Below are 23,348 nucleotides of genomic sequence, written 5' to 3'. Positions count from 1 at the left end.
ACTCAGCACGGGTTAGGTGGGGTGCCAACAGCCAAGTAATTGAAACCTTTTGAGTCAAACGTGGAGTGAGACTGTAACGCGTGTTGGCACTGACCCTTTTTACTCTTTTTATTATTGGGGTTGTCAAGTTTTTAACTAGAGATGGCTGTGATTCTCCAAAAATAGGGTTAGGAAGAGTTCCGGCACTATTGTTTGCTGACGATACCCTTTTAATTTCAAAATCCCCACAAGGGTTGCAACAACTTTTAAATGATTTTTTAAAGTTTTGTAATGAAAAAGGGCTTAGCTTAAATGAAACAACAAACACATTTATGATATTTAATAAGGGTAGAAGTGCAGCAAAGACTAGGCCAATGTGGGCCGGTAGTACTAAACTGGAGCGGGTCGAATCTTTTGATTACTTGAGTATCCGACTTACTCCATCTATTAACTGGTGCCCACAGGTGGAAAAATTGAAACTACAATTAACACAACAAATGTGCACACATTAGTAAAATCCATAGAAGGACTGTATCTAGGCGAATCGCTCCGGACCTTGAAATTTATAACACAAAGGTTTTGGGCGGGGTATTGTATGGTGCTGAGCTCTGGGGCTCGAGTACCCAAGTTTCCTTAACTACAGTGGAAAATCGGTTTCTTAGATCATTGGTTGACCTTCCTGCCAGTTCCCCCTTGATTTCCTTTTATTTTGATATTGCTCACAAACAACTAAAGCATAAAATAAACTATAAAATGTTATCAATTTGGGTTAGGCTATGGATGATAGAAGAGTTGGATCCCTGACAGAACGATTCTTTCCCCGTCCTGAGGCCGAAGCCGGGAGGTCTATTCTCTCACTTTGCGCTTTTTAATATCGCGCGTTTTAAATTTTGCTTGACTTAACAAGCTTTCACTTTGCTTGATTTAATAAGCTTTTACTTTGTCCTGAGATTACCTTGTGCTTTGTGACCTCTCCCCCCTCCCTTCGCCACCGGACCGCTCTCGGCCGAGTATTGACACCGAGAGCTTGTTCCTGGTTTGGCGTGTGATTGACGGCGGCCATATTGGGTGTGGGCTATTGCGGGGACGCGCTCTAGTTGCGCTTAAAAGGGGCTTAGAGAGCCCGGCGATTGATCCTGACAGAACGATTCTTTCCCCCTCCTGAGGCGGAAGCCGGGAGGTCTATTCTCTCACTTTGCGCTTTTTAATATCGCGCGTTTTAAATTTTGCTTGACTTAACAAGCTTTCACTTTGCTTGATTTAATAAGCTTTTACTTTGTCCTGAGATTACCTTGTGCTTTGTGACCTCTCCCCCCCTCCCTTCGCCACCGGACAGCTCTCGGACGAGTATTGACGCCGAGAGCTGGTTCCTGGTTTGGCGTGTGATTGACGGTGGCCATATTGGGTGTGGGCTATTGCGAGACGCGCTCTAGTTGGGCTTAAAAGGGGACGGCCATGCCTCCGCGCAGCGGACGCGTACAGCGGATGCGCCGGACCTGTGCCGGAGTCGTGCCAGAGTCCTGCCCGTCTGCGCCCGTCCGCGCACAACCGGGCACAGGGGCCTACCCCCCTGATTGTCGACTGACATATTCCCCAGGTGAGCTAAACCAGCTAGATTCTAGTACTCTTACCTTAACTTCAACCATTCTGACCAAGCTAAAAGAGACAGGCATCCTGTGTACTAATAGGAGTATGCCTGTGATTCATCCCAGCCTGAGGCTAACTAGCCTGAATACTAGATCGCTACAAAAAGATCATCTTGAAATTTTCACCCTTCTTCAGAATGAAGACATTGATATCCTAACTCTTACAGAAATGTGGTTGGGCGATAGCTCTCTACCCGATATCATTGCCGCCCTCCCAAACGAATATGATGCTATATGGCATAATCGTGCAGATAACGCCCGAGGGGGACGTGTAGCAATTCTGTTTAAAAAACATCTAACTGTCACTAAACTAATGGCTGAAACAGTCGATTTAGCGGATATACTTGGGGTGAAGATTACGCTGAGGAACACCTGCCTTGTCATTCTTACAGTCTATCGTTCCCCTAAATCTACCTCTTTGTTTAATGACTTATTGACCCCCATCATCTCAGATATCTGTACACGTTATCAAAAGGTCTTAATAACAGGAGATTTTAATGTCCATTGGGACAAAACGCGCAAGGATGTGGCAACCCGACAGCTGGAAATTACCATGACCACACTTGGGCTCCAACAATTAGTAGAGGCAGCCACACATAATAAAGGCCATACCCTTAATCTTATCTGGACCTCTGATCCGGATGTAGCTCTAACAGGTATCCTACCCTGCATATGGTCAGACCATTACCTGATAAATTGCGATATCCCTCTAGATGGGTATCTGTCTCAACTACCACCCCTAAAATCTAAAAAAGTTTGTCAATGGAGGAAAATTGACTCAGAAACTCTGACGGACACCCTTCTCAAAAATTTACAGTTACATGATACGCATGGGGATCTTGATCAGGAATATGCGAATGTGATGCAAAATCTCAGTCAGGCCATTGATCAAAGTGCACCCGAAAGAAATCAAAAGACAAATAGAGCGGTAAAAGGGGCCCCATGGTTTAATACTTCTTTGAGGGAACACAAAACAAAGCTCCGCCATTTAGAGAGACGCTGGAGGAAAACAAATGATTCCATAGATAGGGATCATTATAAAACATTTCTCAAACTGTACAAAAATTGTATTCGGTCAGCAAAAGCAGAGTACTATGAATCCCGAATCAACAACGCGGAGAATATTCAGAAAGAAACCTTTAAGATCTTAGCAGAGTTGAGCAAGAAAGTAGAAAAATCAGAATCCCCGATAGATTGCAACACCTTTCAACACTACTTTCTTGATAAGGTACAAAATATTCTTAATGACATCAAGAATACCTCCAGCAGTCACTCTTCTTTTTCCCTTTCTCAAGCCCCCTCGCCAGATTACACCATTTCTAAGTTTCCTTCGATTGACTCTACAGTCTTAGGACAGCTTATAAATCGAACTAAGTCAGACTCACCAGCAGACCCATGTCCCCCTAGCATCTTTCGCCTGGCGCTCCCTACTCTAGAGAGTCATTTTGTCTCCCTACTAAATAAATCATTAGATACTGGCCAGCTTCTATCCAGTTTTAAAGAAGCACGAGTTAGGCCCCTAATAAAGAAGCCGGGGGCTGATCCCACCAACCCAAAAAATTATAGGCCAATATCCCAGCTACCTTTTCTGTCCAAGATCTTGGAGCAACACGTTCTGATATCTCTCTCATCATTCCTGGAGTCACACCATCTACTCCAGGAGCGTCAAGCAGGGTTTCGGGCGCATCACAGCACTGAATTGGTGATGCTTTCGGTGCTGGATGAGCTCACAGGTATGGCTGACAGTAGGAAACCGAGTGCCCTGATACTATTAGACCTGTCAGCGGCATTCGATACTGTCAGCCACACCTTGCTTCTGGACAGACTGGCCGCTTTCGGGATACAAGATACAGCCTATAAATGGCTCAAATCCTTTCTTTCGGGAAGAACTCAAAGGATTCAACTGGAGGACTGTATATCAGACTTGGGTATTCTGAAGTGTGGAGTCCCTCAGGGATCTGCTTTGTCCCCACTCCTTTCAACCTTTACCTGCAGCCCTTAATCGACTCCCTGGTAAGCATGGGCTATAAAACCTTCAACTATGCCAGCGATACTCAGTTGCTACTTAGTTTTGATAACACGGCATCTGCACAGACCCATGCCCAAAAAATTCTTAGTCATACGGTGAGCTGGATGACAGCGAACTCGTTGAAGATCATCCCAGAAAAAACTGAGGTCTTGATGGTTTCAATTGAAGCGTCTCCTTGGGGTGACTTGTTTTGGCCTCAAGACCTTGGCCCCACCCCTAAACCTTGTTCTAATGTAAAAAGTCTAGGCATAAAGATCGACCATGAGCTGTCAATGGCCAGCCAGATTTCCTCCGTTGTTGGGACCTGTACTAATCTAATCAGACAGCTACGTAAGCTAGTCGATCTCCTCTCCTCTTCCACGCTTCGTACAATTGTCTCAGCCACAATAATTTCAAGATTAGATTATGGGAACGCCCTGTATTTGGGTCTGCCCAAAACATTGACAAATAGGCTGCAAGTAGTCCTGAACGACGCAGCTAGGCTGATCTTTAGGCTACCTAGACGTACTCATGCATCTCCACTGTTGTGTAAGCTATATTGGCTCCCCATAAAACAACGGGTGGAGTTCAAAAGTTTATGCATCGCCCACAAGGCAATCTATGGCCAAGCACCTGCTTACATTAAAGAACGCCTTGGAGTTTACAAACCCAAACGATCATTAAGGTCCTCAAACACTCTACTGCTGTCTTGTCCCCGCTATAAATTAGCAACGAAGGGTGGCAGATCTTTCTCAGTGGTGGTTCCACAGATCTGGAATAAACTTCCAGAGTCTCTTCGTAAGGAATCAAATCTGTTGCATTTTAGGAAGTCTCTAAAAACACTCCTGTTTAGGGAAGCCTTAAGCACCGCTTAGTGCCACGGCCTCACGTATCTTTTCTATTCTGCTAGTATAGCTTCCTCTGTCAAAAGCGCCTAGAGACCTGACGGTGATTTGGCGCTATATAAGCTGTAGTTAACAATAACAATAACAATCGTGATGCCCTGAAGGATCTCTTAAGACTCCCCCAAGGCAGAATCAATATCATAGTTTTCTTGCCTGCGTGATCTATTGGGGAAACTAGGGATGGAAAGTTTCTGGCTTAGCCCAGAAACTATGAGTTGCATTTCGAGGGAGAAGTTAAAAACAATTTACTGGGAGAAAATACTCCAAATGGATTTGGTGGAACATTTGTCAGGTCTAACCAAAGATTTTCTATCTTTAAAAGTGTGCCACGGTTTGAAACATCAATAGGGGAAATTACCCCTTCGCTGGCACACAAGCTTTTTCTTGAGTTTAGAAATAAGACCTTACCCACTAATCTTTTCTGCTCTAAGTGGAGCACGTGTTCCCCAGTAGCTGATTTATGCCCTGCGTGTAAAGCTTGCACAGAATCTATTGTTCATTTTCTCTTTTTCTGTCCCTATTATTCTCTACTGAAAAAGAAATGGAAAATACCCCTATGCAGGGCTGTTGGGCCGGGTCATTACCTAGAAAGTTTGAGGCACCTGTCTACAGATACCCGTAGACTAGTGGTCTTTGGTATCTCTCGTTTTTTCTATGCTCTGTGGATCAGGCGGGTAAAATTAATGCAATGAACTTTTTTAGATATTTCTTTTTATGTAGACTTTGTATAAATAGGAAAATGAGTTGCTGTACCTTGTTTAGTGTAAATTTGTTTATGAAATTAAAGTTTTTAAGGATTTTATGTACCTGTGCTGTGTTGTACTTTTTTGAATCCTTGAGATTGTAATAAATCAAATGATGATGATGATGATATTTTTTACAATCTGTATTTTAAACAATGATATTTTGGGGCCGATTCTGGAAACAAATCCGTACGGCGATTCGTATTCGTAGCCATTTCCGTACGAATCGTACAGATCCGTCCGAATCGCGTAGTACGATCCGTAGGTAAAAAATACGTCCAAATCATTGCGAACCGCACGAAACACGAGGTGAAATCCGTACGACATAGACCCTCACAGTGAACCGTACGAATCGTAAACATGGCATCCGATCCGACAAGTATGATCCGGACCGGGGATTGAGTACGCGATTCGTACGGAAAACGTCGCGTAGAAGCAATTCGTACGGAGAGCCACACATTCACATACGCACAGTACCCCTAATCTCAAGGGGTGTACTCACGGGGTGTACGCACCATACACCTACGGCCTTGGGGGTACGAACTGTACCCCTACGCACCGTACACCCACAATCATGAGGTGTACGCACAGGACATACGCACCGTACCCCTGAAATCCAGGGGTGTACGCACCGTACCCCGATGCACCATACCCCTGCAATCATGGGGTGTACGCACCGTACCCGGGGGGGGGCGTTTCTTACGCATTTGAGTCAAAATCTGCTTTTCTGGACATTTCAGCTCCCGTATCAAGAGAGTCGTACGGAGTGTTGTCCAAACGATTCGAAAATGATGCTTCGATCAGTACGGACATCGCGTACTGCATGTTCCGAATGCGATCCGTACGGATTCTTGAGTCGTACGGTCCTTGGTACAATTCGTACGGAGAACTGCTTTGGGTGCACATCGTACTACATCGTACGTACGGGGACGGTTCGGGATACGATTCGTACGGAAAAATGCTCCGTACGGCGATTCGGACAGGATTTTACCGAATCGGAATCGGCCCCTTTGTCTTCGATATGTTTTTTACTTACCTGTTTGTAGATAGGGAGTCGATATTCTGATCTTTGATATTTTGGTGTCGATATTTTGTCCCTTCTATATTTTTGTGGTCGATATTTAGTCAGTGAACCAACTGCTGTATCCAGTTGTACTGATATGGATACAATGCTAATGTGGTATTTGAACAGTGATCCATGAGCGAATAATCTGAATATACAGCGGATATGAATGTGCCCCATACTGTGATTTTTGTATCTAAGACGCATGATGTGGTACAATTGTTGAATCACACAAACAATGAACTGATTCAGACAGCGAGATGCATGTTATAAGATAGCGACCAAAAATAGGGTTAGAACCCTGTCCTCTTTCTGTTTCACTAACACTTGGTGATGTCATGATATTTAAACTGTATTTCAATGAAAATGGCTTTATAGGTCTTGAAAAAGGTTGTGTGGACACAACCGAACCGCGTTGACTTTGACTTTCATTTCTCAATAAACTATGTGAATAACCTAAATGCCATGCCCATTCTTTGCATTCTTTGAAGAAGGATATATGTATATATATATAAATATATATATATATATATATATATATATATATATATATATATATATATATTACAAATTCCACTGCCTGACGCGTTTCAAATAACTTCTTCCTCAGAGGCTTGTGTGAAAATGAAAAAAGCACCGGCTGGTTCAAATCACTCCCTTTGCTGCATGACAGCACGCACCCTGATGGGCTGCTCTGAATGAGTCCTGCGCGTGCATTGAGGGAAGTGTAGTGCCAATTCATTTACTGTGCTCAGTGCAAAATGTTCTGTAGGTTAAAAGACCTGGAGAAAGGTCTCGGCAGCAGGCGCTTTCTAAATTCATTCCCCAATTTAAAACGCCCCACAGGGCGCGTTTGCAGAGTGTTTCTATGAGGAGACGGGACCTGGGCACGATGCGTGTCTTTTTTCTTCTTTTTTTTTTGGAAGGGGTGCTGTGTGGCCCTCCTTCTTTTTACTTTTTTGGGGCCCTGGGGACCCCATCCCCCAGGGCCTGACCCCCAATAAAAAAAAAAAATTATTAAGGGGGCCGCCTACGCCCCGCTCCCGTGGCCAATTCCGGGTCCGGGATCTCCCTCCACGGGGCATGGGCAATTTTTTTAATATTATTTTGTAGGAGGGTTGCGTGGCCCCCTCCTCAGGCCATTTATGGCCCCTGGGACCCCATCCCCCAGGGCCGGCCTTTGCGTTTTAAAATTAAAGAAATATATTATTGGGGTCCCAGGCTTCTGGGGACACCATCCCCTGGGGCCTGGCCACCTCGTTGGGGACCGTGGGGAAGCCCTAATGCCCCCATGCTCCCTGCCGACTCCCTGCATCCTGCGGGAGCCGGCATTGCTTTTCCACATGGGGAGCTGCTGAAATGCAGCTCCCTGTGTGGAAAAGCAGTATGGTTTGGATTTTGGAAGAGAGAGCAGGTTTCCTGGCCCACCCGGGGGCTTCAATGAAACGAAGCGCGGGAGTCCACCCTTTGTTTTTTTATATTCGCGTCCGGATCCGCAAAGCCAGCGTGTACCTAGTGATTTTAAAAAAAAATGCTTTTTTTGGCCCTAGGCTTCCTTGTGGAACCCCTGAGCAGGCCTTGAGGGTCAGGGTGTTTATACCCTTTATTTATTTATTTATTTATAGCCTTATAAAGCGCCTGATTCAATTCCCGAAGGGATATCTCTGCGCTTGTGCTTCCACTGGTAGTCTCTATCAAGGTTTTATGTTTATTTTTATTGCTGTATTATAAGGGAGATTTTACCTAAGGCAGGGTGAAGAGATAAGTTTTTAGATTTTTTCTGAAGGATTCAAGGCTGGTGATTTGTTTCAAGCCAGGTGGTAGGGAGTTCCAAAGGACAGGTCCTTTGTAGGAGAGGGCCCGACCTCCCTGTCTGGCTCTTCTGAACCTTGGGACCTGAAGCAGTTGGTGGCTACTGGACCGTAAAGTACGTCCAGGGGTATATGGAACACATTTTTCCTTTAAATATCTGGGACCAGTGCCAAACAGGCATTTATGTATATTACAACATATCTTAAATTTAACACGCTGCTTTACTGGTAGCCAGTGGAGTCGGTGAAGAAGGGGACGAGAGGGAGTTCTGGGGGGAGCATTGAGAACTAGCCTCGCTGCAGTGTTTTGGACTACTTGTAATTTCTTCAGTTGTTCCTCATTGGCCGATATGTATAGGCCATTGCAGTAGTCCATCCTACTTATTATTAAGGTCTGAACAAGCGTTTTCCTGTGGTTGTCTATCAGAAATGGAAAAACACGTCGAAGCAGCCCAACCACACGGAAACATGCACCTGTGACTTGGGTAGTGTGTTCCTTAAGTAGGAGTGCCTGATCCAGCCGAATACCAAGATTTTTAACTGTTTGTTTCGGGCTTGGGACAGGTCCCAACTCCAAGGGCCACCAATCGGGGGACCACATTAGAGTTGCCCCCCCCAAACAACATGACCTCAGTTTTGGTCACGTTGCATTGAAGGTAGTTCTGTGCCAACCAGTGTGCCACTGCTCTCATTCCGTCCGCAAATGATTTTTGGATTGCGGCTGTGAGAGTATGGAAAGGAAATAGAAGCTGGGTGTCATCAGCGTATGACACCGGGGTGAACCCATATGATCTTATAATGTTTGCCAAGGGGGCCACATACACGTTAAAAAGCGTGGGGCTTAGGCATGAGCCCTGTGGCACTCCCTTGGTAAGCTCCCTGAGGGTGGAAGAGTGGGAGCCTAACTTGACACCTTGTGAGCGACCCGAAAGAAAGCTTTCCAACCACGACATAGCCACACCTCCTATGCCCACATCTCTCAATCGGCCGAGAATGAGTTCATGTGACACCGTGTCGAAGGCAGCGGATAGATCTAACAGCACCAGAATCGTTGAGCCCCCTCCATCAAGTGACATCCTGATGTTATCAGTCACTGAGAGGAGGGCTTATTCGGTGCTGTGATTGGGCCTGAAACCAGATTGAGAGTGGGCCAGGCCCTCCGCTGCCTCGATGTAATTTGACAGGTGAGTATTCACATGCTTCTCGGTCAATTTGCTGAGATAAGGCAAAAGGGAGATGGGTCGAAGATTGGAAAGGTCCGTCCATGGAAGTGCGGCACTCTTTCGGATGGGGTTGACCACTGCTTTTTTCCATTCCACTGGCACATGCCCTTCTATGATGGAGTGATTTATAACTGTTTGGATTTGAGGTCCTAGCAGGGTACTCAAGGGGGCCATCATTTTTGCAGGTACTAAATCATTAGGGGAGCCTGATTTTATATGGCTGGTAAGGAGGGGGAGATCTATGTCAGTTACTGGTGGAAAAGTTAATAGGGAGGTTTTTCTTTGGGTAAGTGTGGGGGAGGCAGAAGTGTTACAATTTGAGCTCGTGGCTTTCAGAATTTTTTCATAAATTGAATTTATTTTGTTTTAAAAAAACAGTGATATTTCATTGCATAAGGATAGTGAAAAGTCGTCTGGGCTAGCACAGACTGTAGGTTTGACAAATGCTTCCAGTATTTTATATAATTCCTTCGAGGAATTACCTGCGTCTGCAAGTTGCTGGGCAAGACTGTTCTTTCGGGCCTTTTTTATATTTTTATAGTAGTTTGTCTGTGCTTCATAGTGTGCCTTCCTGTTCTCTTCTGTACGTGTCTTCCTCCATTTTTTCTCTATCCTCCTACATCCCTGCTTCTCAGTTCTCAGTGCCTCAGTATACCATTTCTCCTGTTTATTTATAGGAAATTGTTTGTGTAACTTCAAGGGGGCAAGTTTGTCTATTGCCTCAGTTAGGGATTTGTTAAATTTGGTTAGTGTATCCTCCACATTATCTATTTCCATAAAGTTGGGTTTTTCCCAAACCCTCTGCAGCTCTTCCACTGTTACCCTGTGCCACTGACGACGCCATATTGGCGGGAGGGTTTTTTTGTGAGGACGTATATTGGTTATAGGCAGACAAAATTCCACCAGGAAATGGTCAGTCCAGTCTAGCTGGATGGCAGTTTTACAATGAATTTTGGCACAATTAGTAAAAAGCAGATCAATAGAGTGTCCCCCTTCATGTGTGGGTCCATTATTCTGTAGTTCCAGACCTAAGGTGGATAGATCAGCAAGCAAAGTTTTAGTTTCTGCAAGTTCTGGAATATCTGCATGAATGTTAAAATCACCCAGAAGAAAGAAGTCTACTTTGGCTCTAAAATAGGGAGCTAGCAGTTCCAGAAGGGAGAGAGTGAAATCTGAGCATGGTCCTAGTGGGCGATAGACAAGCGCTCCTTTCTTGGACACTTTGGTGGAGAGATTAATTCTAAAAATTACAATTTCTAATAGTGGGCAACATTTTTGCTCTAGTATGGTGACCTTCAAGTGTTCTTTGTATGCAATGGCCAGACCGCCTCCTGTTTTGTTTGGGCGATCCATATTTAGGAACTTATATCCTAGAGGAATCCCTAATGTAATAGCGGGAATTGTATGGGGTTTAAGCCATGTTTCTGTGAAGAAACATAGATCAGGTAGTGATGTATGAAGTAGATCCCATATTTGGAGTTGATGTTTGGGCATAGAGCGAACATTCAATAGTATACACTTTAGTCCATCTTTTAGCCTATCTGTAGCTGTGCCCAATACGCTGGAAGTGATTAGGTAGGTTGCTTGAAAGCGACATTTGAGACAAGAAAAAGGGCCCTCTAAGCATGGCCATTTCTCGCTAGTACAGCCTGACAAAGGGGGTGGTCTCAGTTTGAACAATTCCTGAGCAGAATACCTGAGAGTCCCTTTTGAAGATCTCATAGGGTCCATGGCCCCGTCCTGTCGCGGACGGGCGCAGACGGGCAGCTCTTTGGCTGGTCTTCGGCGTGTATTCGCCTGCGCGCGATCGCTGCGCGCTTCTAAGGGGGCGAGGGCTAAATAGCCCCTGAGAATAACCACTAGAGCGCTACCCGCTCCAGTGAATACCGGAAGTGCCGGAAGTGCTTGGCTCTCACCTGTCCACCCTCCGCACAACGGTACTAGTTACCCTGTCGGAACGAGGCGGACAGGAAGGAGAATTGAGCCACCACTACTCGCTGTCCCCAAACATGGAACTGGCTGAATGCTGCTTCCCTACTTAGTACATCAGGTGAGGGAGAATCGGCGCGGTGATTTCTAGCGCATTTGTAGTCAACACATAGAAATTCACAGTTTTAAAAGTGCGCGTTTGTAATCAACACACACACAGAATTTACACAGTTTAAAAGTGCACAAGCACAAAGGTTTAGTGAGGTTTAAAATATCCAATTGCTTTACCGCATAAATCGCTGATAGCGCTGTACCAGTACCAGCAAGCGGGTCGGGGACACTGCCACCGTCTCCTACCGCCCCCTGCCCCCTTTTCTTGTTTTTTTGCACTAGTTTTACTGTTTTCTTGTGCCTCGGTTCAACTGAGGCACAAGATAGCTTCCAACACTTCCTGGCTTGGAGTGTTGACTGCCAATTACAATAAAGCTCGTGATCGGCAGGGTACACGGATCCTGTGCGCCTCTATATATCGATATTTTTATTTTTGATTTTTATCAGCAATTACTGAACAAATTTACACCATTTAACAAAAGAGCTCTTTCTGAACCAAGGGCTACCTTTTTGCTAAATTTGGTGTAATTCCGTTCAGCAGTTCGGGCTGCAGCCATGTCTAAAGTTTCCTATGGGGAATAACATGGAGAAAACACGTTTTGGAACCCCCCTTTTTTCTTGGCCCCCTGCTTACCGAATCACCCTGAAACTTTCAAGATAGGAGCAGACCGGAGCGCCCCACGAGTATTCAACATTTTGCAAAGATTCGTCAACCGGCGCCGAAGTTATTGGGAATAGAAGGTTGCGATCTTCCTATGGAAACTAGGTCCTAACTATAACTACCTACTGGCGACCGCCAGTAGGTAATATATATATATGTGTGTATATATTCACTGGAAATAGGTTAAAGTAACACTATAGTTAGGTGTGATTAAAGGATGTATAAAAAAACTTATAAATTCACTGAAAAAATAATGGTTAATATGTCAGTGATGACATTAACGTTTTGAACAAAAAATAACGCAGAAATTCACCAGTTAAATTTAGCAGCCCTAACTATAACTTGCGTCCCCACCCTGCACTGCTTATGACCTCACATATGACATCACTCATGACATGTTCTATGACATCATTTATGACATCACTCATGACATTTCAAATGACATCACTCCTGACATCAATGATGACATCATCCAATGAGCGTGCTAGTTTGTTTCATAGTTTACATAGTGGCAGGTAAATACCATATTATTTGTCTAACTAATTTTGTACAGCATGGGTCCAGCTAATGGGTGTCCGTGTTTATAAAACACATCTGCTCCTAAGGCACCATAGGTGTGTAGAGGTATGGAACACGTTTGGGTGCAGGTAACAGTTGACTTTAATTTTAGTGTCTGCACTGACATGTTCACCTAACTATAATATTACCTCGGCGTTTGCTTTTCTCAGTGAATTTCTAAGTTTAAAAAAAAATAAAATTAAGATTAAACAGGGCCAACGTTATTAGCAAACCAAAAATGCGTCTATGGAAAAGCAGACAAACTATAACTACCTCGAGGCGACTGCAAGGTGTGAGTGGGTTTCGGTAAGAGGTGTGTGAGTGCATGATGAGCGGTCAGTGTTTGTGGTGAGAGTGCAGGTTGTGAGGTATGTGAGCAATCAGAGGTATGAGAGCATGGTAAGCAATGTGAAGCATGGTGAGAGGTGTATGAGTGCAGGGTCATACTTATGGGAGTGCAGAGTGAGCGATGTGTGAGTGTAGTATGCTGAGGGACTGTGTGGAGGTTAGGCAATGTCAGTGCAGGGTGAGTGTGCCGAGTGAAAGGCGTGTGAGAGTGCCAGGTGGGCAGTGCCTGAGCGCAGTGTGATTGTTTTGCATGGTGGGAAGTGTGTAACAGTGAATGGTGAGCAGTGTGTGTTTGCAGGGTGCGCGCTTTATGTGTGCATGGTGAATGGTGTATCTGTGAGCCGGGAGAGTGGTGTGTTAAGATAGGGTGTGTTGTGTGAGTACAGAGTGAGTGCTGTGAGAGGTGTATAAGTGGTGTCTGAGTGCAGGGTGAGTGATGTATGGGTGTAAGGTAAGTGGTGTGTGAGTGCATAGTGAGTCATGTGTGAGTGCAAAGTGAGTCACTCGAGATTGCAAGGTGAGTGATATATGAGCACAAGGTGAAATGCATGTGAGGAGTGTGTGAGTGCTGGGTGAGCAATGTCTTACTAAAGGGTGAGTGTGAAGTATGACAGGGTTCTGAGTGCCGATTGAGTAGTGTCTGAATGAGGGGTGCGTAGTATGTGAGTTCAAAGTGAGTGTTTGTGTGCGGAATGAGTTGTGTGTGATCATTTGTGATCAACAGAGTGTAGCCAGTGTGAGCAGAGAGTATGCCTGTTGAGCAGTGTGTGAGTGTGCAGAGTGAGAGGTAGGTACGCAGGATGCAGGGTGTGTAAGTGAAGGGTGAGTGGACCGCATAAGAGGTGTGTTAATGTGCAAGTGCAGGGTGATAAGTATGTTAGAAGTGTGAGTGCAGGGTGAGCAATGTTACTGCATGGTGATAAGTGTGTGAGTGTGGGGTGAGAGGTGTGCTAGTGGTATATTGAGTGCAGGATGAGTGGTTTATTGAGTGCATGGTGAACTGTGTCTTGAGCGCAGGGCGTTTGGCATCTGTGTGCAGGTGGAGCAGTGTTTGAGTGCAGGTTGAGCAATTTGTGAGTGTGCAGGTTGAGTGGTATATGAGTCAGGTGAGTAGTTAGTGTAAATTGTGTATTAGTTATGAGTGAGTGCAGGTATAGAGGTATGCCATCAGACAGGTCTGTACAGGATGAGATGGGCGAGTGCAGGTTGACAGGTAAATGAGCAGTGTATGACTTCAAGGTGAGTAGTGTCTGGGTGCAGCGTGAGTAAGAACACAAGGTACCTGGTGTTTTTCTACAGGGTAAGTGAAGGGTGAGTGGTGGGTGCAAGGTGTATGAGTGCCAGCTAGGTGGTTTGTGATTGCAGGGTGAGTGACATGCTTGTATGATTGCATGTTGAGAGATGAGTCTGTTTAACTACATGGTATGTGAATGCACCTTTGATGAGTGCAGGGTACAACACAATAAAGCAATTCCTATTGGCATTTACAAAGTTTGTTCTGTATGGAAATATGTATGTCATGTATGGAAATACAACACCTCTGTCAAGTGTAGTATACTAACTTGGGGAGAGGATGTGGCCTAACAGCTAGAGCAATCGACCTCGAAGCTGGAAAACCTGGTTCAGGTCTTGGCAGGGAAGCTCAACACCCTGTAATTCTGGGCAAATCATGTAATCTCCCCGTACCTTTCAACAATTAATGCGTCTGTCTGATACATAACTGGTGCTGATGTAAAGTGGTCTGATACCTTCCGGCCAAGTTTGCGCTATATAAAACTGTATGTTGATGTAAAGTGCTCTGATACCTTCGGGGTAATTTCACGCTATATAAAACTATAACATAAAAAAAAACATGCTATGTCAATAACATTTTTGAAAAAACTTTCACGTTTTCTATTTTACAGTGACAGGATTTAATCTTTGGGGCGCAGTGGTTATAACCGGAGCAGTTTGTACTTTCTATTGTGCACTGGTATGTTACTAAATTACCTGAAACATAATTGATTTTCACAGTGGGCTTTATCCGTTTTTTTGTTAACAAGAAACATAGAAATATTCTTTTGATTTTTTTTTTTACCTTAGTGCTTTAAAGTGTATAATGTAGAAAAGACCCTAGATGTATTTTGAGATCTTGGCTACCTCTCCAGAAATTTTGTGGGGCTCTATTATCTCACAAATCTGATGCTGGGTACTGAATGATCTTGTCAAACATGTTTGAAGCATGCTACAAAGCCATTATGATTCATATTTTGGGATTATTTTAGTCTAGTGATACATAATCTTTTGACTTCTGTAAAATCCAGGGAAACTCACGGAATCATTATTGGAATCCAGGGAGCCCCACTGAGTCATTACTAGAAGCTGGGGAGCCTAGCACAAGGAATTTCAATGATGTGAACTTCAAAATAATATACAAAATTACAGAAACAAAAATTCATTAAACAAATACACAAATGATTAAATATTTATTTAATTCACAAACAAATGTAAAAAAATCTAAATGCTCATTTTTATTGGGAGGTGGTGGCTTTTCTACATTCAACTGAGGCCACCTATCGTCCATAGTGTATTCTGTTCGAAGCATCTGCTCTGCTCCCATGAAGCAATCTGAGGACAGCAACTTAATTTTTAGTCTTCAGTTGCAAATTCCTTCCACATTTACTTAACGTTTAAAAATGTTCAAGTCTTTATTTACATACAATTTAGTATTATTAATATATTAATATTATGTTCATAACATATAATATTATTAATATGTCACATCAATTTTGAAAGCTGTCGCGGATCTCCTTAATAGTTGTCGCGGACCCTCATGGGTCCCCGGACCATAGGTTAAAAACCACTGCCCTAGTCAATTGCATTTTATAAAAGAAAAGAAACATGAATAAAAGAAAATGAAACAATGGTTACACATGGTTGACCATGTCTAAACAATAGGTGAAAAGTTATATGTATTCCTAACAATCCTCACAATAATCATCAGAATCATTATTCATCAAATATAATTACAATTAATTCAGCAAGTATAAAAAATACTCCAGTTTTATAGGGGTACCTTAAAAGCTAAAATGCTGTACATCTTGTATGGGGGGCTAGGAGAACACACATAACATATTTGCAGTAAGCTATTTTAATATTCCCACTATTTTGTTTCCTGAAGTTAGTTCTGATGACATGTATAAGTTGTCATTGCATTTTATTTTATGTATTTGATACTATTAATGAAAAAGGATGAAGTATTTTGCTAACATAAAAATATAGATATAAAAATGTAATCATTCTTAATTAAACGTTTTAAACTTAAAATACATCATGGAAACTGAACTTAGAAAATTGGAATTTGCCATTTTTTACAACTTTAATAAGCTTAAGTGTAAGTCAGGTTAAAAGTATTTACCTTCTTAGATTTTAAATATGGTCAGTTTTGCAGAACGTTTCATTCACAAATATGGCTTTATTCAACCTCTCCTCTTCTGGATCATTTAGGCAAATGCCTGAGAATACAGAAGTAAAATATGTTTTTTTATAATTCATTTTATAAATAAACAGTGGTATTAATAATCACTGGTTAATTCTCTCAAAACATTTTCTCGTTCTTGTTCAGTCTAATGTGATACGCATATAGCGTCAGTCTCACAAAGGGCAAAATGAGGTATTGCTATTGCTGTTGTGTATAGCTACATATAACACTGCTGCCAATTTTATAGTACTCCATTTCACAACCTCAGAATGAGGGAAGGTGGAGTTAGCAATGCCAGATTGCAACCATGTGCCCTGCACATTAATGTTGTAAGCCATCTTTCTAGCTTGCTACAGTTTTCTTTCTACAGCATTTGCATGCAACATATGCTGTGAAGGCAAGCTGAAAACAATACCACAATATTAACCTCTTCTGCAAAGATGAATTGATTCATGAACACTTATGATAACTAAAAATATTTTGTTTTTTATAGGGTGGCTTGAAAGCTGTCATTTGGACTGATGTGTTTCAGATAGTAATCATGGTGGCCGGATTTGTAGCTGTTATTGCAAGGGCTGTGGTGGTTCAGGGAGGGATTCGCCGCATAATTGACGATTCTTACGAAGGTGGAAGATTAAACTTTTGGAAGTAAGTTTTGTATTCCATCAAATATAATAACTGTGAGACACATTACCTGTCTATGAACAAAGAGAAGTAACGTATTTTTCTATTTCAACAGAGTTAAGAATATTGAGATACTACAACATCCTTGTTTCTCTGCAATTAAAGAAAAACTGTCTTCTGTAATCTTATCAACTTTGACATTTTGTAAAACTATTCTGCCTTATAAGCTTGAGGGTGGAGTACCTGCTTATTGAATGAAGATAGAATTACAAAAATGTCTCATTTCTTCTCTCAAGTCTTCAGTCCTTCACCAGAATCAATTTTAATTTTTTTTAACCTACTTTTAAGTATTACGTGTTAGTGGGTTCCAGGCATGCAGCTTGCCTAACTTATCATCCTCTTTTCAAATATCAACCAATCAATGAAAAACATTAGTCAGTTGCCACGCAACCATAAAAGTACAGATTATCAATAATATATAAAACATCCAGAGTAAAGCCGCAATAGTTCCTTGTACACCATCTGTCATAATATACAAATACAATGTAAAAAAGGATACAACGTGCATAAAAGGGGTCTTTACAAAGTGGTTCATGCTTCCGAAACAATGCTACTGTACATTGTCAGAACGTACGTGAATGCAGATAAAAAAGCAGCAACTTAATCAAGAAGAATTGAACTTCTAGAATGTACAGTGGCCCATAAAAAAAGAACTTTCGTAAAAACATGTTTCATCATCATAAAGCTGTTTTAAAAAGAGATGAGATTGAGTGCAATGTTTCTTTTCAAATACTGATTAATGTACATTATGGTATTATTGGTCATGCTTGAACTATGCCAATCTAGCCTCAAGATATTTTAGTTCTGCCAATTCTGTCTGTCATTTGGTTGCAGTTAAGGAAAACTATAACATTCTCAAATGTGCTTTGAAAGAGTCCAACAATATTTGTGCCCATATGGTCCTCCAATTAAATTAAGGCATTCAATCATAATTTACTGACATGTTTGAAGCTGTTAGGGGTCTGTCAAAAGGCAAATGTAAGTTCTCCAGCATTTAGACCTATTTTGTATTTGGAGGTTATCCTCTCAAATCATGTGAACTGTTTGACCTGGCCCGTTCTGAGGGACCGTTTCAGATTTCTGCCTTCCTTTGCTGAAACCATTGTTGTTGGCTTTTAAGAATCTGTGCACTTTTCCCTGCTAACCACTGGTAAAGTACTTGTGCTGTGTTTTCCTAAACATAGTAAAATTGGGCTACACATAATTGACACATTTAATTTACTTATAAGTCTCTAGTAAAATGTGCTACATGTATCCTGTAAATGTAATGCTACTACTGGGCAGCCACAGTCATTGTGCAAAATAAATCCATTTGCCTGGGCTAAACCTTCTTTTACAATACTTATAAGTTACCCCTAGTATATGCTCTAAAGGTTTATAGGTCAGGGTGCATTGTATTTAAAAAGTAGGACATTTGGGTGTGAAACACTCCTAAAGCCATTTTGCACTGTTGTAAGTATGTCTCTGATCTATTAACACTAGGTTACTTTTTTATCTTTCATAAGTGCTAACTTTAATTTGGGAGCAGGTAGAGATATGCTGTTAAAACAATGCGAATTTAAAATGGTGACATAGGATTTTAAGTTACCCTTCTGAAAACACCTCTGTAAGAAAGATGGCATTTTCTTGTCCCAATCAACTGTGCCTTCTGGCAGTGTCCTGGGTCACATTACTGTGACTGACTCTGCTGTTGGTGCTTATATATTGCTTTCAAACAGTGAGACTAAAGGGAATTAGGTGTGGACAGGATGGGCCAACCTGGAGGATGACTGGGGAGGGGCTGTATACAGCCCTGTTTACACTTCAAAGTACTTTGCCCACAGCACACACAAAGGAACCTGGTCCCAGGTCTGACCTGTCTTTTGTCACCCCCAGAGAGTTTGGAGCCTTCACCAGGGAATGGGAAAAAACTTTCCAGAACCAGTGTAGGTCAGGGAATCCCCCACGCAAAGGCTGACACCAGGTATACATATTGGCCCTCCAGAGCCACTCATCAGAACACTTCTGGACATCTGGAAGTTTCAGAAGAAATACTTTCCTGCTACCAGAGAACTATCCTGCTGCTTGCAGGATGGCCTAGTTGTTTGAAGAAGGAAGATTAGATCGCCTTGCCTTAATCCAAGGCTACCAGAGTGACTTCCAAGGTCTTTTGTCTGACCTCCTGTGTAAGCTGTTGGGACAAAACACGCTTCAGAGGCCTCCCTGTAACTGCCAGCAGTACATGGACCTGCCTAGACCTGCACACTTTTTTATCTCTATCATTCAAGTTTTTTACTAAGACAACAACACTTGAGTTGACACTCAACACAACATATGCAAATTGTTAACAGTCAGGGCAAGCATTTTATTTTTCATCAATACGTATTGGTATTATGAGTTAGGTGCAAAGACATTTTCCCAATTATTTAAATATTTAAATGATAAAGTCACAGAGCATACGAACATTTGTATTTTAATATGTATTTCCAGCAATGCTCTAATGACAGATGAATCCCTAGGGACCATGATGACAATGCTAAATAAAAAACACAAGTAAAATTTCAACATTGTGCTGCAGTTTCCAAAGTCTGTTCTTGTTCAAGAGGTGCCCAACCTATTGTTTTGGGCTCTTCAAAGTGCACGTTGAGTGGACATTGGCTACTTCCAAAGGAGTATTTCACTCTCACCTGTGTAATAGGCTGTTTGGTGTATCATTCCACCTCCTTTGGAGTGATTGTATTAGAATGCATCAGGGACTATGTTACACCTCAAAGTACATTGAATTGTCACACAGTACATTCGTTGTCATAGAAGTGTTGTATACAGAGAGCAGAATTTTTTATATTTTGTATTCCACTGCAGAAGTCATTTTTTAGTGTTTTTGGCAGCACTCAAAATGCAAGTCCAACCTATTGGCTCGCTCAGTGCTTACATTGACCTAGTGTAGAGAAAAAAAGAATTCTCTTTACACAGTCTTACATTGCTAACACTTACCTGCAATAGGCATTCCACAATGATCCATTGTTTGATGATATCTGCTTAGGTTTTGAGATCAATTGTGACCACATTTTCCAGATGGCCCTTTAAGGACTAGCTGTCTTGTGCTTCATGGCAATATTGGTACATAAGAAAATGGTCTGATATGTTTTCCCCAAGTCTTGATACTTTCAAATATTGTTATTGTTAAATCTGTAGTTAAAATGGAACCAGTACATTTTTGCTTTTCTGTCCAGAAGCAGCACAATTTGGTAACATGAGATGATGAACAAATAATCCCCAGGCTAGTTGGAAAAATGTATAAATGCCTTTTAGCACTTTAAAGATAAACCATCAACTTGAAATATTAAACTGTGTTTGTCCATCTTGCATTTAGCTTCGACCCTCAGCCTTTACAGCGACACACCTTCTGGACGATTGTAGTTGGAGGAACCTTTACCTGGACCAGCATATATGGAGTGAATCAAGCTCAGGTCCAGAGATACGTCTCCTGCAAAACCAGATTCCATGCCAAAATGTAATGTGTACACATCTACTTGCATTCTTCTCTTTATTCCTTTTAATGTTTTATTTATTTTTGTAAATCTTTTAATTTTGTTTTTAAAAGAAAACAAAATATCAAACAAAGCATGAATACACAATGCACCATGAATTTCAATCCACCACATTTTTGTAAGGCAGTTATAAAGGTAAAATGTCTTTTGCAGGTGAGGCAGCACCTGGGCTTAAACGACCTGGGTGCAGAAAGACAAAGGGGGCCATTCTGATGTCGGGTGGATGGCCACCGCCTGATCGGCAGTGGTGATCCGCCCAACATCTTTCCCCGCCCGCCATTTACCCCCACCCTTTTACAAGGGTGGGTACACAGCGGCGGACCGAAAGACCATCCGCTGCTTTTCCGCACACAGGTAATCGCTATGATTACCTGCCGTGCGGTCCCTGGCCATACTAATGCACATTTTGCATTGCGGCGGGTGCTGCTTACAGCACCGCCCGCCGCAATGTTAAATATGTGGGAAGCGACCGCCAGGGTGGCAGTCGCATCCTAATAGGCCTAGCGGGACCGCCACACCTCTGGCAGTCGGTCTTGTTTACCGTTACGGTGGAGGGCGGACAAAGTCTGCCCGCCATCGTAATGGGACCCAAAGGGTCACATTTACAGTGCTTGTAGTTACTAACATTAGGGTCAAACATTACATCTTTCTATTTCTTTTATGGTTTAACCGTGTGTTTGTATGAATGTCTACATTGTCAGCTATAGCAAAAACCTTGCTACAAAGCACCACACCACTACACAAAATGAGGGTTTTACAGTGGGTAGTGCTATGGAAGGGGAAGTGATGAGCAACATTAGGAATAGATAATGAAAGAGCGGGCATATTGACCCTCTGCGCTACTTTATGGCAATGCAAAACTGCCCCTAGACAAAACTCTGACTCCATCTTGCAGGAACATATATCATAAGAGTTATCTTGACATTTTTATTGCTATGTGAAAGCTAGAGGCACAAGGAACTCTGTCACAGATGTTTTTACATTGTAAGTTATTGCTCAACACAGCGCTGTCCCCTGAAGTCAGGGCCCCCTCCCCAGGTCAGCGCCCAGTACGGCCGCAGCAGTCGCACAGCCCTAAAGCCAGCCCTAATTCTAAGGTTAGATGCTCATGACTTACTGTTCAATGTAAAATCTAGCTCCCTAAATGTGAACTCCGTCACATTCAGGATACTACATTTGTTTGAGAAAGTGCTGCCTGGTTGTGGGTGTTATAGACTAACTAGGGCATACGCCTCTTCTCCTTAATTGACCTCCGCGGAGCTTAAAAAGCATAACTACAAAAATAAATGCCACATAAAGTTCAGATTTCTTACATGCAGACTTGTAAATATGAATTATTATCTCGGTTTCATTGAATAGAAATAATTACTTATCTAATGATTTTGCTATTACCTTTTCCCTTGTAGTGAACAAGATATACACCACTTTAGCAGGCTGCTTTTAAAAGTAAATTATATGCAAATTCGACTTTTAAATTAAAGGTACTTCCAAAGTCTCATACTACGTTACTTTTTACATATGTCACCCCTAGGTGCCCCAGTGGTAGGGTGCCTTGTATCTATAAGCAGGGGCATTATACAATATGTTTCATGTGCCCTGGTGAGGGAAAAACTGCTCGTTTAATTTTTCCCCATTGTAGCACATGGGCTAAATCGGCTGACATAGGAATACTTTAATAAAGTATAACTATTGATAGAAGTGAGCTGAACACATGATTCTAAGTATAAAAATGATAGTTAGAATAAATCCAACAACATGACAAGGTTGTATTCATTATAACTATTACAGAAAATAAGTTATCAAATTTGCTTTTCTGATGTGCTAAAATCCAGCCTTCCAGCAGCCTCTCCTGAATGGCCAGCCTTTGGCAGGCTGAGTCAAACTGTTCTGATGTGGTGTGAAGTGGCCTGCATAGAGACAAAGGACATCTGCTGGAAGGAGAGCTGCAAGCTGCAGAGCAAAAGGCAGGAAGGGGTCTGGGTAGCCAAACTGGTCATTACAGAAGGAGTGATAGTTAGGACAGGACACAGGTTCACCCCCACATCCTGCACCCCCAGCAATCAGGAGCCCCAGCAATTGAATTAGCTAACTGGCTGGAAGTGGAGTGTTAGGTAAACTTAGCCACGTCAGTAGGTTGGCTTAGCCAGATCCTAAACTCCGGGAGACATTTTTTCCATTTTGGATTTCAAAGGAATAGTGCTTTCTGGGACAAGAATATGCCACACTTTGGAGAAAGTTGTCATACTTCTGGGTGTCAGCCTGTGCTCCATTGGTCGGGGGTGCCCCCCTGTTTGTCGCCCAGGAACACTGGATTAATATAGGCGAGCTGCCTAGCAACTCAGATCCCTGTCTGAAACTACAAGAAGGAAAAGGACTGCCCTGCTGGAACCCTGTCCTGCACCAAGAGGACTGCACTCTGAATGACTGTACCTGCTGTACACTTTGGGAACCCTAAGGACCTTGCCTTGCTTTGAAAATGGAAGGAGTAGACTCCCTGAAAGAAACAGGTTAAAAGAGCTCTGCCAGGATCACCTCCAGCAAGAGGAAAGCTGCTGGCCATTTTCAGTTGGACTTTAAAGGATTTGACCAGGTTCATTGTGGAAGACATAGTCCCAACATCCCAAGGAGCAACTCAGAGCTTCTGAAACCTTGGATTGATGCTGTGGACCCTTTGGAACCCCAAAAGTTC

General features: G+C 42.6%; 1 protein-coding gene across 1 annotated transcript in view; it reads left to right on the top strand.

Annotated features, from left to right (window-relative positions):
• The window catches only part of LOC144821569 (sodium-coupled monocarboxylate transporter 1-like), a 307,024-nt gene that overhangs the window by 122,233 nt on the left and 161,443 nt on the right, over positions 1 to 23,348 (top strand). Inside the window, exons 4-6 of the mRNA XM_078678765.1 lie at positions 14,890 to 14,957; positions 16,939 to 17,093; positions 20,482 to 20,622. Coding sequence (XP_078534891.1) covers positions 14,890 to 14,957; positions 16,939 to 17,093; positions 20,482 to 20,622 — 364 coding nt within the window. The remainder of the gene's footprint in view (positions 1 to 14,889; positions 14,958 to 16,938; positions 17,094 to 20,481; positions 20,623 to 23,348) is intronic.

This window comes from Lissotriton helveticus, chromosome 1_1 (genome assembly GCF_964261635.1).
Source record: "Lissotriton helveticus chromosome 1_1, aLisHel1.1, whole genome shotgun sequence".
NCBI classification, from domain to species: Eukaryota; Metazoa; Chordata; class Amphibia; order Caudata; family Salamandridae; genus Lissotriton; species Lissotriton helveticus.
This window is presented reverse-complemented; position numbering and strand designations above follow the sequence as displayed.